At 40.2% G+C, this 20829-nt stretch overlaps 1 protein-coding gene across 1 annotated transcript; it reads right to left on the bottom strand.

Moving 5' to 3' along the window:
- Nucleotides 1–1543: 1543 nt before the first annotated feature.
- On the bottom strand, nucleotides 1544–20628 carry slc13a1 (solute carrier family 13 member 1). Its single transcript, XM_063196081.1, has 15 exons — nucleotides 20453–20628; nucleotides 18017–18145; nucleotides 17358–17494; nucleotides 16574–16761; nucleotides 15706–15745; nucleotides 15506–15572; nucleotides 14229–14407; nucleotides 11573–11692; nucleotides 10540–10638; nucleotides 8102–8203; nucleotides 7131–7222; nucleotides 6323–6417; nucleotides 4421–4582; nucleotides 3719–3856; nucleotides 1544–3239 (listed from the first exon to the last, which is right to left on the bottom strand). Exons 1-15 carry the CDS (start codon nucleotides 20546–20548, stop codon nucleotides 3081–3083), a joined length of 1803 nt encoding a protein of 600 aa, XP_063052151.1. The 5' UTR covers nucleotides 20549–20628; the 3' UTR covers nucleotides 1544–3080.
- Nucleotides 20629–20829: the final 201 nt, after the last annotated feature.

Consider the following 20829-nt stretch of genomic DNA (forward strand, 5'->3'; position numbering starts at 1 on the left):
CACAGCCACATGTCACAGTAGTGATACAGTATGCATATCTAGCATGACTGACATTTACAATCATTGCATTGTCACAGAGATTTCAGATACACATTTCACTTTTTTTCAATCTTGTTCCACCTTCCTGCAGCTGATCACTTGAATTGATTGCTAATGGTGACCCTCTATTCTTTGTTTGAACAACTAGATCCAACTTACCTCCCTCCATGTTAACATGGGAAGTGTGAGCCAAGATATACCAGAACATATACGTGACCATCATAATGACGGTGGGAACATGCTCATTTTTTGTGTACCACTTTAAAATTTTAAAACTCCTACAATAAACACAGAATATAACAATGAGTAATATTCTCATGCAAACCAAAAATATTCCTTCAGGATAATTGGCTTTCTGTTTGAGAAATGTAGCTCCAAGAAGTGCATTGCATGATGGGACATGTATGATGGTCCATGATGGGTAAATGCACTTTGTGTAAGCACACTTTGAAGATATTTGGGTGAAGTACAATCATGGTGCACTTAGAAAAAGTGTACTCGCAATATGTTAAAGCGATTTACTTTAAAGCGCACTATAGAAAATCACACTTCAAAGACATTTGGGTGAAGTGTAATCATATTGCACTTTAAAAAAGTACAATTGCAATATGTTATTAAAAAATACACTTTTAGTAAGTTCACTATTAGAACACTATTAGTATATTCCTCTAAATACACTTTAGCCAAACATCTTCGAAGTCCACTTGAAGTATGGTTCGCTAAGTGTACTTTCTTTGAGAGCAACTTAATTACATCTAATTTTAAGTACACTTTAAATAAACATATTGTAAACATACTTTTTCTTAGCACAAAAAGCACGAGTGCACTTTTAGCATGCTAAGTATACTTCAGTCATGCTTTTATTGTACTAAATTGAACCACTTTTTCACCTGGGAAGTTCTGTATTCTTGACGCATAAAGCCGTTTATTTGACCTATGGGATCACCCCATTCTTTACCTGGCCAAAATATGCTTAGAAACTTAGAAACTGCCTTGGTAAACCTCTGACGTTGCTAAACATTTACGGCCCATTTAACTGTCAAACAGATTTTTAAGAAAGAAAAAAAAAAACAGAAAAAAAAAAAGTGGCCAGAGACAACTGTAGAGGTAAAAAATATATATTATATATACCTAAGGTGCGTTCTTCCCGATGTTGCTTGGGAGAGAGGAGGCTGCTGCTTGCTTGGTGCGATGTCTCAGAAGCAACCGAGGGCAGGCCTGTGGCACACACAAACACCTCCCACACAAGCCCACTTATCAGTGGCCAGTGGCCTACAGTGTACTGTATGTGTGGTGAGCAAAACCCACTCTAGACACACAAGAGAGGGTAATCTGTAGCCTAGCGCAGCAAGACCCGTACGGGGCGTCTAGATTTCTAGGCTAGGTAATCTGAGGACATGGATGAGGTGATGAAGAGCAAAACAAGGACAAGTGTAAAATAGCATATATTTTAAATAATGTTGATTTTGACAGAACATGTGCCATATTGTGATGGCTTTTTTCACTACATGGCAATACTGCATTTATTGTTTTGAGTCTTCACAAAGGCAAGTTTGAAAATTATTAACTCAGCAGATCTCAAAAAAAGAAAGAAAATTCTGCACACTCTGTTCCATGTTTTATTTGAAGTGAAGTGACATTTCGGCCACCAACACCATTATCCAATGTGTCTTTATCCTCACCCCAATTAGTGAACACCCTATGGTCCCTTGGAGCATAAAGCTCATCCATTGGCTGATCACTCTTAATTCCTCTGAGTACAACTCAATCATTGGCTAATTATTCCTCATTCATAATTCGGCCAGTCATGATCTGGCCGGGGAATGCTTACAAAAGTGTTTTCTTTCAAAGCCATGTACAAAGATGCAGAAAATAAAAAATAATAATAATAAAGTTAAGATGTATACAGTGTATTATTAAAATGTGCTCACACTTTTATAAAATGTACATACACAAATCATCCTCACACAAATGAGTTACAGCTGCACACACTTGTCAATAGAAATCGCAACACAATCCGTCAAAATATACAGTACACGGCAGACATTACAGAGCAAAAACTACTATACATTTCTATACATTATATTCCACCTTTTTCAAGAGTCTGCGGTGAGCAGGCTGTATTGGTAAAACAAAAAAGCTCTAAGGCTTTCTCAAGGGCATGCCAAACTATAAGGCCTGTATGGGGACTTGGGGGCTTTTGTAGGCACGAAAATGGGGACATGGGGACATTTACATGCACCAAAATGTACAAGAATAGGCCTATATCATACCAAAGAGTTTTCGATTCACCCCAGAGAGTTCACATTGTCCATTATTCTTCCCAGAAATGTTTCCTTCCCTTTCCTTCCTCTTCAAATGCCCGTTCCTTCCTTCCTGCCTTCCTTCCTTCCTTTCCTTGCTAGGTATTTGTAGTTATGTTTTAGGGATGCAGTTACTCTTTAAAATGCATCCATCTGAAATTTGAGTGGAAATGGTTGTCAGTCAGGACTAAGGCCTGTTGACCGATTGTTACCTTGGTGGTAGTACCTGTTTTCAAACTCAACATATAGGCACACCATGTAACGTTTTTCCACGTTTGGTATGTATTGGCATGCTATGCTAAGTTAACCCACTAATGCCTAAAGCACTTGCAGAAAAACGCTAGCTAAATGCCTAAGCTCCCTATGGAAAAAGGTGCCCTCACCCTATACAAATGTAAATATCGCAGCCTCCAAAGCACATAAAAACAATCTATAAGTTGCATTAGGATGAACATTCAGCTCTAACATACCAACATTTTTAATAAATAAAATCTCAAATCTCATGAGCCTGAATGTTGCATCCCTGCGGCTTCAGGTGCCTGGGTCAATGTTGTGGTGCACCGCATCCAGCATCAATGGGTTCATATGTCCCACAGGCTGGAGGTATTCTTGATATCTCTCAACACCACGGATTACACGGATTCACCGATGGTGTGTGAACAAAGTTATTTTTGGAAGACGGAGGGATAAAATGTCAGTTTATCAAAGTAGCCAGCTATATGCAAAGGCCCGGGGGTGTCAGTGTGGGAAGAGTGTAAGGCCGGTGTTGTTAGATGATCCATGGTTGGGCGCCCAGTCAGGGTAGGTTCCCAGGTCAAACAGCGGCATGCCATAGGTCATGGTGCACAGTAACACCGCCAGGACGCCAATCACATTCACACCAACGCCAGCTTTCACCTGGGAAATGATAATAATCATGAATATTAAAATGATGTTTTAAAAAAAAAAAAAAAATTGTAATTACAGTTTTACAAGGAAGAAGAATAAAAAACTGCATAAGTATGTATTGTATGCCCGCTCGTGGAATAATGAAATGAATACAGTCTTTAATGAGACATAAAAGAGATGAGAACATAACACATCGTTATTTTAATATGTCCATTATATTTGTTAAAATGCATTCATAACTGTCTTTCTTTCTGATCATAGATTTAAAGGCATCCTTGGGTGGTGCTGTGGGCTAACATACCCGTACAGTGTACAGGATGGCTGCCCATGGGGACCTAGCTTTGAGAACAGTCTGGGTCATATCACAACCCTTATCTCTGTCTCTTTCGTTATTTTTCGTAATTTTTTTCTTGTCCCAATCTTCACTATCTTGTCTCAATAGGACTTCAAATTCCAAAAAAAAAACCCACTTTAAAAAGTATGCTCACCATGTCTAAGGTGGTGAGATGGCCGTAGCTGAAGACGATGGCGTTGGGAGGGTTTGCAGAGGGCAGGAGGAAGGAGAAGGACACACACAGTGCAGCCGGGATGAGCATGTAGAGGGGGTTCACATGGATACTCTCGGCCTGCAAAACAACACAGCAGCAGACAGTCACGCAAAAGCATGCTGGCCACCATTCAGCCGCCACCAAAAAGTCGAAGAAATACAATACTGCTGTGTGTCCTTCAAGCATGTTACACATGTACACATGTTATGTAGCATTTACAGGGATGGATTAATTAAGGGAAAAAATCCTATGGGTGAAAAATTATTTGGGGATGACACCCGTCATGGGAAGGGAAGTTGTATTACGTATGTCATCTGGTATGTGTTTAGTGAGTCCTGACTTGGCTCTTTAGTCTTGGTCCCTTGGTCCCATGTCATTCACCCATGATCGTTTAATGTTCAATATCTGACATGGTGACGTATCCATTACAACTTAAGTCATTTTAACATTAACCAATAGGCCATGGCTGCCCCAAGTATTCTACCACACAAGTATCCTAACCTGTCCAAGAAATAGGCTTTAAGGGAAGACAAGTTCTACGTCTTAGAAATAGACTTAGAAGAAGGTACAAGCCATAGGTCCTAGATTAAAAACAAACTTTAGAATAAAGACAGATGAATGGCTATTTGAGGGAATACAGACCATGGGCCCCAGTATGGGCAGGAAGATGGTCATGGTGGCAGCATTGCTGGCCACCTCAGTGATGGAGGTGACGATGATGCACACAATGGTGATGGTGGCAGGAGCTGGCAACTGTCCCAGAGGCACGAGCAGGTTAGCCACAAAGGTGGACAGACCAGAGATCTGTGTGAGAGACAGAGAAAGAGAGAGAGAGAGAGAGAGAGAGAGAGAGAGAGAGAGAGAGAGAGAGAGAGAGAGAGAGAGAGAGAGAGAGAGAGAGAGAGAGAGAGAGAGAGAGAGAGAGAATGATAAAATGTATATTTATTTCTTAAAACTGCCGCTTAATTTATATATGCTTTGGAATTATATGTTTTTTAATGTTGTAAAATAATGGAAGTCATAAACTCTTAAACAACAACAAAATTTAGGTCATATACAGTAAAAACAAATCTGTGATAGATATCTACATCATACTAACAGCCTAATGCATCTGGCGCCTTCACTTTGTGTAGGTGGAGGTAGTCTGGTAAACTAAGACACCAACATGCTTCCCCAAATATTTACAAATTATTATCCAGATGTAGCAAATGAAAATGAGATGCCACATAAGATTTTCAGAAAAACAATATACTTTATTTACATACTATAGGCCTATATATTTATATACTATATATACTATATTTCCACACGAAGGCTGACGTCTATCAACTTCAGGTCAATGGTTATGCTCACAACAGTATTGGCCATACTTATATTCAGTGATCCAATCTAGATGACTAAATCAAGAAAGCCAACAATGTTTCAAGGTTTTCCTCCACTTCAATTATTTTCTGTTGCTATGTTATCGGTTGTGCTCAAAATACATCCTTTCTCTTCTCGCTATAAATATCATCAACACATTCAGAGTCACACACATACATGGACATTTGGCTAAAAATACCCATTGAATACCCATGTCTATCGTCCACAGTTTAAGACCAACCTGATTCTCCTCTTTTGATTGATTTTCTGTGTCATTTTCTTAGCCTTGAACCAAAAGTATATTTTTGATCAAGACGTCCTCCCACAGAGTTTTGCCTGTGACGGATGGCAATCTGTGGCTCTGTATTATAGTCTACGACTGAGTGAGTGGCAGCTCCTCACACTCGGGTGGCTCATTATGCCGTGACGCTGCCTTGAGCCGTTTCATTATATGACAAAAGAGCTCTGTGCTGTACTCAGTCACCAGCACTGTGCTGCTTCAATAAGGGCTGATCTGAAGTGGCTGAAAGCAGCACAAAGGTATGTCAGAATCTGCACAAGGCTCAGTGTGCTCAGCGGTGCTTTGCTTGGCTTTGTTCATTTTTAAAAAAAAATGTTTATTGATTTTCAAAATAATTCACATATATAAATCACATAACTGTCCTCAGTCCGTACATTAAGTGACAAAATCTAACAACTATGGTGATACAAATAACCATCTCCCTATACCTCCCTCTCTCCCTCCCTCCCAATGTAGGACCACATATCGTAGAATATATCCACAAGAAGAGGCGAAATAATAACAATCATCATCCTCATCCTCATCATCCTCATCATCATCATCATCATCATCATCATCATCATCATTCTGGTGGTGATCCGGATCACAAACCAGAACCAGGACCATTTTTAAGATTCTTCCCCATTGCTGGCCTATACATTTAGACGCCCCTAGTGACAGCAAATTTAATTGTGGGACCGGGCAAAACATTCCATTTTCTAACTCCACAAAAAGAAGGCAGAAAGACTTACAGTAAAATGAAAATAGGGTGTAACATAGTCACATTTTCTATCAAGCAGCTTCCTTTGCGGAGGTCTGCGCTCTCTGAGTGCTTCTAGTTTCTTAATATTTTCCATTGAGGGTGGGGTGGGGTGGGGTTATTGGCTATTGTTTCTGCTTACCTGTGTTCCCTCAGCCAGTGCAAAGCCTCCTCCCACCAGAAGGCAGATCTCCCAGGGCATACACGCCTGGAAGTCCTTCCAAGATATCAAGGTTTCTGTGGATTTAAATAATAAAACCATGGGTTTTTATGGGTTAACCTTTTATAGGGCATACAAATCTCAGCTCCCGAGTGAAAAAAAAAAGTTTGACAGGTTCCAGGCTCCTGCTGATTGGTCAAATGTCCCATGATTAATTTGATATACGTAACTCAATTGGTTCTACACCCTTGTAGAGAGGTGTGGCAGGGGCATTTGTGATAGGTGTGGAAGTAATCGGACGTGATCAAATATACATAGTCACTTGCCCTATAAAGGTTTAAGTTTACTAACTGCACGTACACACACATAGCTAATGTATACAAAGGAGATAGTACACTTGTGGTTTATAACAGTGTTTCCCAACCAGGGGTACATGTACCACTAGGGGCCCACAAGCATACTTCAGGGGGTATGTGGAAAAATGTAATTATAACAAATTATAACATATGGAGTGTAGTCACATTGGGATAGAGGAAAAGATATAGAGCAGGAGTGAGGGGGTACTCATCATATGACAAAAGAGGACAAAAAGGTTGGGAAACACAGTTTTATAATTATGCTAAATCCCTAGTAGTACATGGACAAGTAGAAACACACACCAGCACATATAGACAAGTGGTGATTGGTGTAGCATTAATTAAATCGATCGATTCTGGTGAAAGACTAGTCCTTCTTTAGCCCACAGTCAGCTAGAGCGTAAGATGATAAGAAGTATGGTAGGTGAACCTACCGTAGCTTTCAGTGGTTTTTTGAGCTGGGATGATGAAGAAGAGCAGACCTAAGAGCAGGGCCACAGTGGCATCGGAGGCAAAGCCAGGATAGCTACAACAGAGAAAAACATCAACACACTTCAGTTGCTATAGATACATACCGGGTATCGATATGGAACGGTGCTGAAGTTTTCAACTTTTTTTTGACAGAACTTCCAAGCCGTGCATGATAAACAGATTAATGGATGCCAAGCAGAAAACAACAATCAGAAAGCAGCCATTCAAACTCCATGGGGTCACAATACAGTATAACTATAACAGAAGAACGACACACTTCTCATATACCAAATATATTATAACTACACGAAAACACACCACCACACTTACTACATCTCCACACTTCATACATAGCCAATAAAGCTACAACAGAGAAGAACGTCACACTTCACAAATACCCAGTACAACTTCCAGAGAACATCACCACACTTCATACATACACAGTACAGCGTCAACAGAGTCACCACACCAACGTCAGCACAATTCAATCATCATCATCACCTACAATGCTACATCATGACTGTTATCACATACTCTGATATCCAATTAAAATGCTTTTGTCTCTAATTTACCAAAAGTAAGATAAAATCTGATTGCATACTAGACGTAACAAAATTTCCAAATAATCTGTGGATTGACATGAAGTCCATAAAGGTTAAATGGCAGCCACACCGTACTGTATTTTAACCAAAGATCTTAGATTGTTGTCCCTCAACTCTTCTTAAACTGTTGTGATGTATGTAACATTCAGGCTAATGGTCCTATAACAAGATATCTGTTGGAAATGGCTCATTTTACCATGGTTATGCAGTGCAGTGATTCAACACTGATTGGTGGACCATTTCTGTAGTTATAAGCAGAGCATTTTACAGTACTGTATGGCTCCAGGTTACATATTCATCATTACAAAGCCGTCTTTAAATACTCCACTCACTCAGGAAACAGTTCCGCCCATCCCGGCATGAAGCCTGGCTCTCTGGTGAACCACAGCACCACCATGACGATGAAAATCACCATGGTGATGATCTCTTGACGACTGTATTGAAGACAAAATCATAAAGAAGCATATGTTTAATCAATCAACATAATAATACAGTTTATCATACACTCATAAACAAAAAAAGATTGAGTGCTATTTCTTCATCAAGATACATAAAAAGACATTTTAGAAGCTGTTTAAACGTACGCCCTATGCGGATATTTTTAAACACTTTTTTTTGCCATTTACATAAAATCATGGCATGTGGATTAATCAAAAAAATGCTATTGTGACAGGTGCGTTTTAGCCCAATAAAAGGAGATTTCTAAAACTCTATTGACATGTGAATGATATTCCAAAACCAACGTGCTTTCAAAAATATCCATATATGTGTAAACAGCTGCTTAATCTTGGGGTCATTCCACGCCAAATCAACAAGAGCCCGCGCACTTAGGTCTCAAAAAATTCTGAAAATATTACCAAGTGTACCCGTGGTACTTAAGAGAAACACTGTAAATTTATTTGAATGAAAGATGTATCCTCTCCGTGTTACAGCCAATTTTACTGGGGGAGGGGGGTGCCCATTTTGTTCACACTATTTTTTTTGTCAAAGTTCACAAGCCCGTAGCTCAATAACTAAACCATGTAGGAAGTTCACATTTGCCATGCTGGTACATAGATAGGAATAATTTGTTGCTAAACTGTCAGTTTTGGTCTGTATGATCCTGCATCGTCATAGCATTCCCTCAAAGATGATACAAATTGTACTGGAGTTTTTGGCTGTGCTCTGTTTAGGCCTTCAGAAGACATATGTGTGCCCAACATAGCCTCTTGATTTTTTCCCCTTGTAGAGACAAGTGGGAACACTCTCATAAAAAGCTATAAATAGAAAGGAAATCCCATCAGTGTTTGACCAGAAGACCTCACAAGTCTGACAAATCATTTTGGGTGTCATTTTCAGAGCTCCAGAACCCCTTGTGGGATTGTCCACAGATTTTTATTTTATTTTTTTCTTCATTCTCCATGAATTCTTCTTTTTAAAAATGCCAATGAGACTTGTCTTATGTGATGTTTTCTTTTATAATTTCCAACCTGAACATGGGCAACATGCACATTGACAGCAATATGTTTTCTATGCGTTTCTTCCGCTGCCATCTGCTGGTCAAAAAAAGTAACAACATGACTCTTTGTGCCTGACCTACTGTTACTTTTGGTGTGCGAACCTTCTCCCACATTGAACGCTCCTGAAATCATTGAAATTAAAAGGGATACCTGCACCCCTGCACAGGGACTCTCGGGTGATCATGTCCGGGCAAAATTTGCATTTGATTATTTAGTATTTACATTAAATGTTATCAAAATCATGTTGCTCTCTTTTTGCATTTTGCCCATGTTCAGGGTGGATATTAAAAAAGAAAACATCACATAAGACAAGTCTCATTGCCATTTTTAAAAAGAAGACTTCATGGAGAATGAAGAAAAAAAATAAAATAAAAATCTGTGGACAATCCCACAAGGGGTTCTGGAGCTCTGAAAATGACACCCAAAATGATTTGTCAGACTTGTGAGGTCTTCTGGTCAAACACTGATGGGGTTTCCTTTCTATTTATAGCTTTTTATGAGAGTGTTCCTACTTGTCTCTACAAGGGAAAAAAATCAAGAGGCTATGTTGGGCACAAATATGTCTTCTGAAGGCCTAAACAGAGCACAGCCAAAAACTCCAGTACAATTTGTATCATCTTTGAGGGAATGCTATGACGATGCAGGATCATACAGACCAAAACTGACAGTTTAGCAACAAATTATTCCTATCTATGTACCAACATGCCAAATTTGAGCTTCCTACATGGTTTAGTTATTGAGCTACTGGCTTGTGAACTTTGACAAAAAAAAGAGTGTGAACAAAATGGGCACCCCCCTCCCCCAGTAAAATTGTCTGTAACACGGAGAGTATACATTTTTCATTCAAATAAATGTACAGTGTTTCTCTTAAGTACCACGGGTACACTTGGTAATATTTTCAGAATTTTTTGAGACCTAAGTGCGCGGGCTCTTGTTGATTTGGCGTGGAATCCCCTTGATGAAATTTGTTACAATTTTGAGAAGGATTTCTCCAATTCATCCATTCTTCTAACATCAATCCATCTGTCTATCCATCCAGCCATTTATCCATCCAGTCATTTATCCATCCCTCCATCTACTGTACTGTATGCTCAGTCATCCATTCATCAAACTATCTACCATTCAATCATCCACCAATTCATCCCTTCAATTAACATCCATCCATCCATCCATCCATCCATCCATCCATCCATCCATCCATCCATCCATCCATCCATCCATCCATCCATCCATCCATCCATCCATGATCATCATCAGCATGGCAAATTCACCTAATAGGTCCCAGGGAATCGTACTCATCCTTGAGCACCCTGGCGATGGATTTCTCTTTCTCTGTGTAGGATGATTTGAACCTGAACACTGACCGGAAACTATATGGGGCAGACAGAAATAGGTGACACAGGTGAGATATGGCACCCTATACGGAGCAGAGCTGTGTGTTCACAAATACAGTACCAATCACACACTACTTGAAAAAGTGGCAATGTGTTACTTCAAAATAAGTGAAGAAAAGTGATTGTGCCTACCGTATTCTATTTCATGTTATGTTACCATGTTTTGAGATGTAATCTAATAGTGTTTTTTTACTTACCATTGCGGTTTATTGTCATGCACAGTATTTCATATACCATATAGTACCTACCAAATGTACCTACATTTTTGTAACCCATAATTTATCTTACTTTTTTCTCCACCCATGTTATGAAGATTGGACAATATGGGGAGTTTTGAAGTGCTAGTGTTAGTGTTTTGCAGTATCCACCACTTTAAGAGTCATGTGTAAGATTCATGGTGTTACTCTAGGTCAGTGTTTCTCAACAGGGGTGCCGGGGCACCCTGGGGTGCCGCGGAAACATGGCTGATGAATAAATCATGTAATATAATACATATTTGTTTAAATTGATAAGTTAATGCTAGTCAGTGGAATCTTTCATCTGCCATTTACGCACAATAAAGTAAATATAGGTCGGCCCAGTCAGCTTCAACTTCGAACGTAGGTCGTGTGACGTCTCCAAATGTGTTACTTTTCTAAGCTTGTGTGGTATCGGATGCGATGCCATATTACGGCTTGTTGGTTTGGGGTGCCTTGAAATTTTTCATGAATTGAAAGGGTGCCTCGCCTAAAAAAAGGTTGAGAAACACTGCTCTAGGTCTCTGACAAATATGTGTAACTGCAGAATTCACTGCACAAAATTCACAAAACTAAAAGAAAATAACTAAAAAGCGATGTGAAAACAGCAGAAGATGAAATCTTAGTTGCTGGGGGAGATTAAACTGATTAAAACCATAGACGAAAATACTCACTTTGAGCCCAGATACAGCCAATGCAGCCACACCCAGGACAACAGAAGCACAAGGATGCTAATCGGTAAACAGAAAATGAACCAGTTTCCGAAGTTGATCAAGTCACAGCCAGGATAATATCTGAGAGAGGACACACAAGAATGAAAATTAAGTATCACATAGTACGTTTATCTATAATCAACTTTATACGTTAGCACACCCACTGTGACTGTATAACTGTAGAGTTCCCTGTTCTTTCTTACAGCACAGTGTACTTTATAATAGAATGTCATGGGGTGTTCTGAGTGCTTGTAAATAAAATGCATTAGAGTAATGCCTAATAATTCCTCACATTATTAGTTGTAAAGCTGCCATTGCAAGCAGTAAGGCCCTACCCACCCAGCCAGGGCCGGATTAACACACAGGCTAGGTATGGCTGCAGCCTAGGGGCCCCCACCTGCCAAGGGGCCCCTAATTGTTCATAAATGGAATAAAAAATGCAGCATTGTGACAGGATGCAATATTGGAAAAAAAATCATGCCGTGTTGGGTAAAGTTGGTAGACACGTTATCCTTAATTCCTAGCTCGTAATTATGACACTTTCTATGTAAATTTGTCACTAAGTAAGTTTGCCTCCCAAGGGGAGCCCACAGCAACCTGCAGCCTAGGGGCCCCAGGCCATCGTCATCCGGCCCTACCCACCCAGCTCATGAGGGACTGTGTGGTTCATTCATTGTCTGTCTCAAGGACACGTTGACCCAGTTAGGAGGAGTGACATTCAAACCAGCAACTCGACAATGTTTGGCTCTATCCATTGGCTCTATCCATTCGTATCCAAGGACACCTTTACCACAGTAAAAATATGCTACTTTGTCCTACTGTATATATCTGCCCCCCCCATTTCTGCGTGTGCATGTGTGCATGCATACATGTGTTGGACATTGTTGCCAGTGTTGCAACTGTACACTGCGCCTAGATGTGTTGTTTATTATTCAAAACTCCTTGTTACCTTCTTATTATATAATGCTGCATCTTTTACCTTGTGTTGGACAATGCTGTCAGTGTTGCAACTGCACACTGCACCTTTATATCTTTGTTTACTTTTTGCCACTTGTAATGCATCTTATTCTTTGCTACGTCTTCTTCTTCTTTACTCTGTGTAGGACAATGCTGTCAGTGTTGCAACTGTACACTGTACCTTACCCTGTTCTTGCTTAAATTTCTCCTTGTAAGCAGTAGTGTAGTGGGGATTTTTAAAGAGGGGGTATCATCTCAAATCAAAGAAACAGTCATCAAATAATTAGGCAACTTATTATGCCAAACCCCCCAACTGTCCTTAATCTACCGTCATTGCTTCTCCATTTTCATCTGTTTGGTCAATCACCTGCAATACTGCTATGTGATCATTCCTTTTTGTATTCAAACATGGGCAGAATATTCAAAATCTCACTTCATCAGAAGTGGGTGGACTGCGTACCCCCGCGTACCGCACCCACTACACCCCTGCTTGTAAGTCGCTTTGGCCAAAGGCATCTGCTAAATGCTAATGTAATGTAATGTACTATAATACACTTGCACGTCGGTCTACAGGTACATTGCCTTCAGGGTCGCTGACAGCTTTTGCTGGGCCCAGGACAAAGTAATCTGAAAGGGCCCCCCATCCTATACATACAATGTACCAGTAATGACAATTCAAATGTTGGCCCCCTGCCTCCCTGGGCACGGGACAACTGACCCCTTTGTCCCCCCTTGTCGGCTTCCCTGATTGCCTTCATCATATTCATACAGTACATGCAATATTTTGAAATGACATACTGTACAGTAATAAACAGACATGGACAGCCTGGCTTTGAAAGCCACACCTATGTAGTCCATCTGCTCAAGTGAAGCTTAATGAGGACAACTCTCCACCCCATTAGAGTTGGTCATTAGCGCCAGGTGATTGGCCACATAGTGTTGGAAGAAAGACAGGAAGTGTGCGCATCACTGCCTATAAATTACTGCGAAAGTGTTCACATGTGGGTAAGAGTTTAAGAAATGGGATTAGCTCTCAATTTTAGAATGAGCAATATGTTGTCTGCTGCAACATTTGATATTAATTCTTCTGATTAAAAAAAAAAAAAAAACACCAATAGTATTACATAAAACAACATCTGTTAGTGTTAGTGATACAATACGACAGAACATAAACTGTAGATGACTATATAAGACCACACTTGATTTCCCAAGTGCACAAGATACAGCAGGTTGGCATTCCTCACACAGGGGTTGGACAAAATATCTGAGACACCTGTCATTTTAATGTGGGAAGTTTCATGGCTCAAGTGAACCAGCCTGTTGGCCAATCTTCATTAATTGCACATTGCACCAGTAAAGTGAAGTGTGAAGGTTCAATTATCAGGGTAAGAGCACAGTTTTGCTCAAAATTTTGCAATGCACACACTATTATGGGTGACGTATCAGAGCTCAAAAATGACATTCTTGGTGCGCGTGTAACTGTTGTATCTTTGACCGAGACAGCAGGTTTTGTGATTTATCAAGAGCCATGGTATCCAAGGTAATGTCTGCATACCTGTCAGAATGAACCACATCCAACAGGATTAACTGTGGACGCAAGAGAGGGCTGTACCGCCCCAGTAGAGAAACACTACTGTGCATGCTAAACAAAAGGACTCACTCTCGCATGTACTCCGCAAAGATCAGGTTGGTGGACGTCCCCGGCAGCGTGGTCATGCCACCAATAGAGGCAGAGTAGGCGATCGCCAGGCCCAGGCCTTTGCACATCATGTGGTCCTGCTTGGTACGGTAGATCGTGTTCCCTCCAGCGGGTGGGGGCTCCGACTCCATCTCTGAGCCCTGTCATGGGAGGACACACAAGGGTGTATGTTTGGCTTAGAAAGTGGTGGGGACGTTATGGTAAACTGTCTGGGTCAACTATTCTTTCCATTGTATTTTTGGAAAAGGTGGTGGGGACAAGCTAGATTCATCTCAAAAGTGGTATGGACATGCCCCCACCATCCACACCTAAAATTACACCCATGAGGACACACATTTTATACAAATGAGTCCAGGACGGGAAAAAAAGGAGAACAAGTGCAATCAGTGCTGGCAACCTGCCTAGCCCCAAGTGATGCACAGGCTCACCACATCAGACTAATGAAAGTTTAGTACAGTGGTTCTCAACCTTTTTTGAAGAAACGCCCCCTTGGCCTCATCACAAGCCTCCCAAAGAACCCTTGATATCATCATATGACTGCTAATGCCCCCCTTAGTATTAAAAAATGAAATGGACAAATGCCTCCCAATAGCAAATAAGCACCACCCCATCTCAGCTGTATTCTTCTTAACGACCCTAGAGCTCTCCAACGCCCCCTGGGAGGCTGTACCACCCCCGTTGAGAAACACTAATTTAGTAGAATGTTTCTGTTCCACACATGAGTCTACAAACCAAATGTGATAACATTCGAACCAGTAATGGCGGAGTTAATGACAAATCAATTGGGCGGACAAACACACAAACAGGCTGATCACTGATGCCTACAGAGGGCCAGGTAAACACTATCCATGCTGATATGCAAGGCCAATTTCTTTCTTTTTTCTGTTTTCACTATCGATTGTATGGATTGTTGTGGTAAATACAGGGTACACAAATACTGTTGCCAGTTTTGGCAGCTTGTCAGATTTCCTATCTCTGATATGGCTTGACAAATAAGGCCCTCTAGCATGTCTCTAGCAAGTCTGGAGTGACATAATGAGAGCAAATGTTAATTGAGCACATTAGCAGAGTAGTAGGGTAGAGTTGAAGAAGACACATAATATGCTACACAGTACACACATCGAAAGTAGTACATACAGCACTGCATACATACAAACATTCACTTGGCAGAGAAAGAGATATGAAAATACAGTAGGGGCCTATACTGTATAATTAGATATTGTGTAAAATCACCTTACTTCACACTCTGGATCAGGTTTCTCAAGGGTGATGTCAACTTTCTCGTCTGCTGGCGACGGCTCCATACTGTGTGAGGCAAAAAAAAACAAAAAAACAAAAAACGAATGGGTGAGGTTTCTTTACGTTACTTTACTTTACTGCCAACCATGCTTGTTGTTGTTGTTGTTATTGTTGTTGACAATTGACTTTTGTCAGTTACCTGTATTTTTCTGCTGGCTTCTCATCCTGTTTCACAATTTCTGTATAAAGTAGCACATATTAATATTAAATTACATTACATTATAACATCACACTTAGCTGACACATTTTTTTCCAAAACAACTTAGAGTCATTTACAATGTGGGTTTAGCTGCCTTGCTCAAGGGCACTTCAACCATGGATGCAGGTGAAGGGAGAGGTAAGGGTGGGATTTAGCAACCTTCTGATCTTTAGACCACCTCCCCAACCATTAAGCCACAGCTGCCCACATAAAAACATAAAACTAACACATTGCATTATTTCAGAGTCAACGGTTAAAGTTACATAATGAGGTAGATTATAGTCTGTGTGGATAATTACATTTCTTTTTTTTTCTTTTTTTTTACTCCAGACAGATGTTATTTTGCTTCCAAACAGCAGGTTTAGTTTCTTACCTAGGTATGTTAACCCTGGGCAAAAAGTAAATCTAGTAATATAAGTGACCACAATGGTGTTGCTTGGTTGAAGGATGAAACTCTAGGGTTCTTCTATTGGATGGTTTACGACACACTGTAGCTCCCTGGGTTACCCTAGCTACAGTAGTCACTAAGCAATCTTTTTGGAGAGTGCCCCTGGTTGTGTGTGGTGTTCTTTATATTCATTTAAGGGGCAATAACTGTGTTAATAAAAAGTAACCAGCATCATATTACACAACAAAACATTCCTCATCCCTACCAGCCCATCACAGTTTCAGTTAGTTACACATCGGATAGAATTCACTGCTTGGAAATAGTCCGATTATTACAACCGAATCAAAATATGACCACACAGGTTTGTTGTTGCAGTGTTGTTTGTTATTATTGATGACCACGTGGCCATTAGGAACTGACCGTCGAGCTGCAGGGCCAGGTTGGAGGTGCCCGTGAGCGCCCGCCTGCGCTGGTCGCTGGCCTCGCCCTCGGCGGAGATCATCTGCTTGATGACGGCCTCTATGATGGGCATCACCATGGCGGTGGCGGAGGTGTTGCTCAGCCACATCGACAGGAAGCCACAGCCCACCATGGCGCCCAGCATTAGTCTGAAAGGATAGCAAGAAACCACACTCACAATACAGAAGAAATAATAATACACCTTGCTCAAGGTTACTATTCACAAAGGTGCGGTAAAGCTGCCTGGCAACTACGTATTTCTAGACACCTTAATTTCCTTCGGGATAAGTGATGTCACTCTGCTCAACTCTACTACTATATTAATTTGAGTATCTTACCAGCATATTGTAAAAAAACGTGAATGTGTTGTGTATTACTGACATCCTAGGTACTTAATTAAGGCCCAGGTTCACTATGCACTTTAAAGTATTTGGCAGACACTTACAGTACCAAAGTGGCACACAACAATATAACACAACCACAGTCTACCATCCTTTTGAAAAATGAAATAGGCCCTGCCGTGGCCTAGGGGTGGGGCACTCGTCCGCTATGCGACCGACCCAGGTTCGATTCCCAGCCCGGGTCCTTTGCCGGTCCCTCCCCATCTCTCTCTCCCAACTCGCTTCCTGTCACCATCTTCACTATACTATCATAAATAAAGTAAAAAAAAGATCCCCCCCCCCAAAAAAATAAAAATAATTAAAAATGAAATAAATAATAATGAACTCCATCATACAATGTTTACCTTCCAGGTATGACCCCGACAAAATTGATGAGGCCGAGGGCGATCCTCCTGTGAAGCCCCCACTTCTCTATGGCGGTGGCCAGGCAAATGACACCCGTCAGCAGCATGTGGAAGTCTTTGAAGAACGTCGCTGCCACCTACAGGGCACAGAGAGAAGAGCAGAGAAGATATGCAGTGACAGTAAAGTGGAGTACAGGGAGATGGGTTTCCACAAGCAGTGGTGTAGTCTACGTAGAACGCAGATATACGCAGTCAAAATTTCAGGGTTTTCAGTATACCCACATAAAATTGACTGATCCATTATTTAGAATAGCACAAATACAGCATACCCTCTTCAAAAATGCTCAAATATACAGTATACCCAATACAAAAAAGTACACTACACCACTGTCCACAAGGTAATTATATTAAGATGTTTAGACTACTGTTAATGCAGGATTTGTCCCAGGGTAAAAGGAGATCATTTTGTAGGCTGTTTGTTATTCACAAATACCCTACTTACCACCTGCATGAAATTCCAAGTATTCATTTTGACTGGGAGAATTTCACTTTTCGTTAATGAAAAAGTGGATCTTCTTTTCCATATCCACCACATTTATTGGGCCTATTCAGCACAGTAGAACTAGATAAAGTTAGCATCTCCAATGGCTGAAAAGTACCTCAGATGACTTCATGATGCCAAACAGGGGGAAGAACATGGCTGGAATCAGGGCGGTTACGGCGACGGGCAGAGCCTCGCTCAGCCAGTACACGGCCATCACCAGCAAGACGAAGGCACATTCTGAAACCTGGAGGAGGAAAGGCATGCAAAGGTTATATTAACCCATTTTAGCCTGATGACTCGTATATGTTGTTTAACCTTTGGTGCCTGGAGACACATATACGCTAGATTCAGGCTCTTGAGATTTTCGCTTTTTTAATAAAAATGTGGGTATGTTACAGCTGAATGAACACATTCTAATGCAAGATGAGAGTCGTAGGGTTTAAATGCAACTTATTTATGTCCATCAGAGACTGAGATATTTAGGTTTGTATAGGCTGAGGGCAACTTTCCCAACAAGGGCTTTGGCATTGCAGATGCTTTAGGCATCAATGGGTTAAGCAGCCAAGGCTTTCACATGCAGTGTGGCTAGCAAGGTGTTATTGGGAAATCAGGAGTCCAGATCGGAACTGGCATTGTCAGTTGTTCTCAACTGACATTGTTTGACTGCATACCTGTTCAAGGGGGGGGGGGTAGAAATGAAAGAAAGAGGAGGAGAAAGGCAAAAAAGAGGGAAAAAAAACGGAACCGGAAAACAAAACAACGGTACGTAAAACGCCTGGTTGACCATGATGCGTAAAATGCCAATAAAAACAGACAATATATTGATAGTAAACAAATAAAACTCTGTATCTACTGTGCGTAAAATAATCCATGTTTTAAACTCTTACATTACAAGTATGTGTCAGTCAAGTGTAATGTCATAAATAATTAAATGACCTTTTGGTAATCGTTCACCGTATTTGAAATGGTACTGGGTGTAAAACAGAACATATAGCATAGATCCAACTTCAGTAAACATTGTGGGACTTTGGCATAGGGGTTTTCAAACTTTTCTTGTTGGTTTAACTTATCAACATGTGTGCTTTTCACATTCCAGGCGCAAAAATATTACGTTTGTTTTAGTTCTTTTTTTTTTTGTTGAAACAATTGAAACAGTAACAACACTGCCGTCAAAACACAAAAAATAAGTGTTTCATATTTTTGATCATATCAAACATATTCTCAAATTCTCAATATATTTTTTTAAAAAGTGAAACATCACACCACCAAGTAAAGTAACATGATTCACTTTATGGGGGTTCTAATTGCGGTATTTAACAAGATAGTTGGCTCTGTGCTTCACTTCGTGGTCTGTGTTTACCTAGTATGATGTGATTGTGAATGTGGAACAAAAAGAAGAAGAATGGATAACATATAATAATAAACAAATATAATGTGAAGCACCAAATCTGAACTCTGCAGATTTGAACAGGATGTTTGTTTCGGGCACTGTTGTCCCACTCTAAGGTGCTGTTTCCACGTAGCAGGATATTTTTTTAGCAGGATAATTTTTCTTCTGTTTAGGTGTAAACGCAACATGTGGATAAAAATAAATCCTCCATTGTAACAAATGCGCTTCAGCCCCCTAAATAGGATATTTTTAAAGCCTGCTTTTTTATATCTGGATTTTAAATATCTGCTACGTGGAAACGGAAGGCCAACACCAATGTAAGCAGGAGAAAAAAATATCCACATATGAAAATATCCTACTACGTGGAAATAGCTCCTAAAGGTGTCTAATGATGTGATGTATAATCAGCATGTGTCCTGCACCTGTATAAGGATGTGATGTAAAATCACATGTGTCCTGCACCTGTATGTTTGGAAGTATATCTTTCTGTGTACAATGGGTACTAATCAATAGGTCTGGACTTTGAGCAGCACAAAACTATACAGCTGACCACGCTTGACTTTTTTTCTTTCTAGGAGCAAAGTACCTTTCAGGTCATTAGTCATTAATATCCACCAGAAGTTTTAATTGAGGATTCAACTAATTTGGACATTTGAAAAATTATATATATTTGAATAATTAAATCATTTAATGCCCATCACATATAGGCTGGGCCCATTATTTCACCAAGTATAAATAAATAACAATATCAATAACAATGATTAAAGAAGAAAGAAAATGTTTGTACACATTTCTTCACCCTCAAAACTAATTAAATGTCAGAATCAGAATCCATTTATTGATAATAATAATCCAGTTATTAATCAAAGTCCAGTTATTAATACATTCAGCGGCTGGTAAAATGAAGGATGGCTGGTAATGGATGGTTTTAATGACCATGATTCATACAATCAAAGAGGTGAGGTAAGGAAATTAATAAAATTGTCTGGATATGTCAAATAATTGGCAAAATCACATTGGTTTTGTGAAAAGCAAAAATAATATATGGCAAGAGCACAACTATTTTAAATTAAGTTTTGATTTAAAAAAATACATGTTCCTGAAGTCCTGAAATTGGTATATAGTATGTATATTTTATAGAGTAGTAGTAATAGTAGTCACCTTGTCTCCGATCGCTAGGGGCAGGGGCAGCAGTGCGAGGGGGGTGAGGAGGATGAGAATGAGGCGATGGTACCGCCATATGTCCCGGAATTCCATCTTGTCTGTTAGAGTAGAGAGACCACTGCAGAGTTACTGACTCCAGCGCACCGAGACACTCAAGTTAAATACTCCCCTGTCTTTCCCTCTCTCTCTCTCTCTCTCTCTCTGTCTCTACACACACTAACCTAACTAATAACTAACTGCTACAATAATCTGGAGCTAGCGGTTAGCTGACTTTTATCTGTGACTAAAGATAGCACATGGTCAATCAGCTTCACGCCACTCATAAAACAGTATTACTCATTGCTACAGATAAATGTGTCAGATGCCACAATAAA

This window comes from Engraulis encrasicolus, chromosome 4 (assembly GCF_034702125.1).
Source record: "Engraulis encrasicolus isolate BLACKSEA-1 chromosome 4, IST_EnEncr_1.0, whole genome shotgun sequence".
Lineage (NCBI taxonomy): Eukaryota > Metazoa > Chordata > Actinopteri > Clupeiformes > Engraulidae > Engraulis > Engraulis encrasicolus.

Bases quoted from the DNA above. Each gene is read 5' to 3' on its own strand.
- slc13a1 (XM_063196081.1), bottom strand. From the start codon at position 20,548: ATGGAATTCCGGGACATATGGCGGTACCATCGCCTCATTCTCATCCTC. The intron at 18,146-20,452 runs GTGACTACTATT...TTCCTCCTCCAG, and splicing joins CCCTAGCGATCGGAGACAAG to GTTTCAGAATGTGCCTTCGT. The intron at 7,223-8,101 runs GTGAGTGGAGTA...TCTCTGTTGTAG, and splicing joins TGGGCGGAACTGTTTCCTGA to CTATCCTGGCTTTGCCTCCG.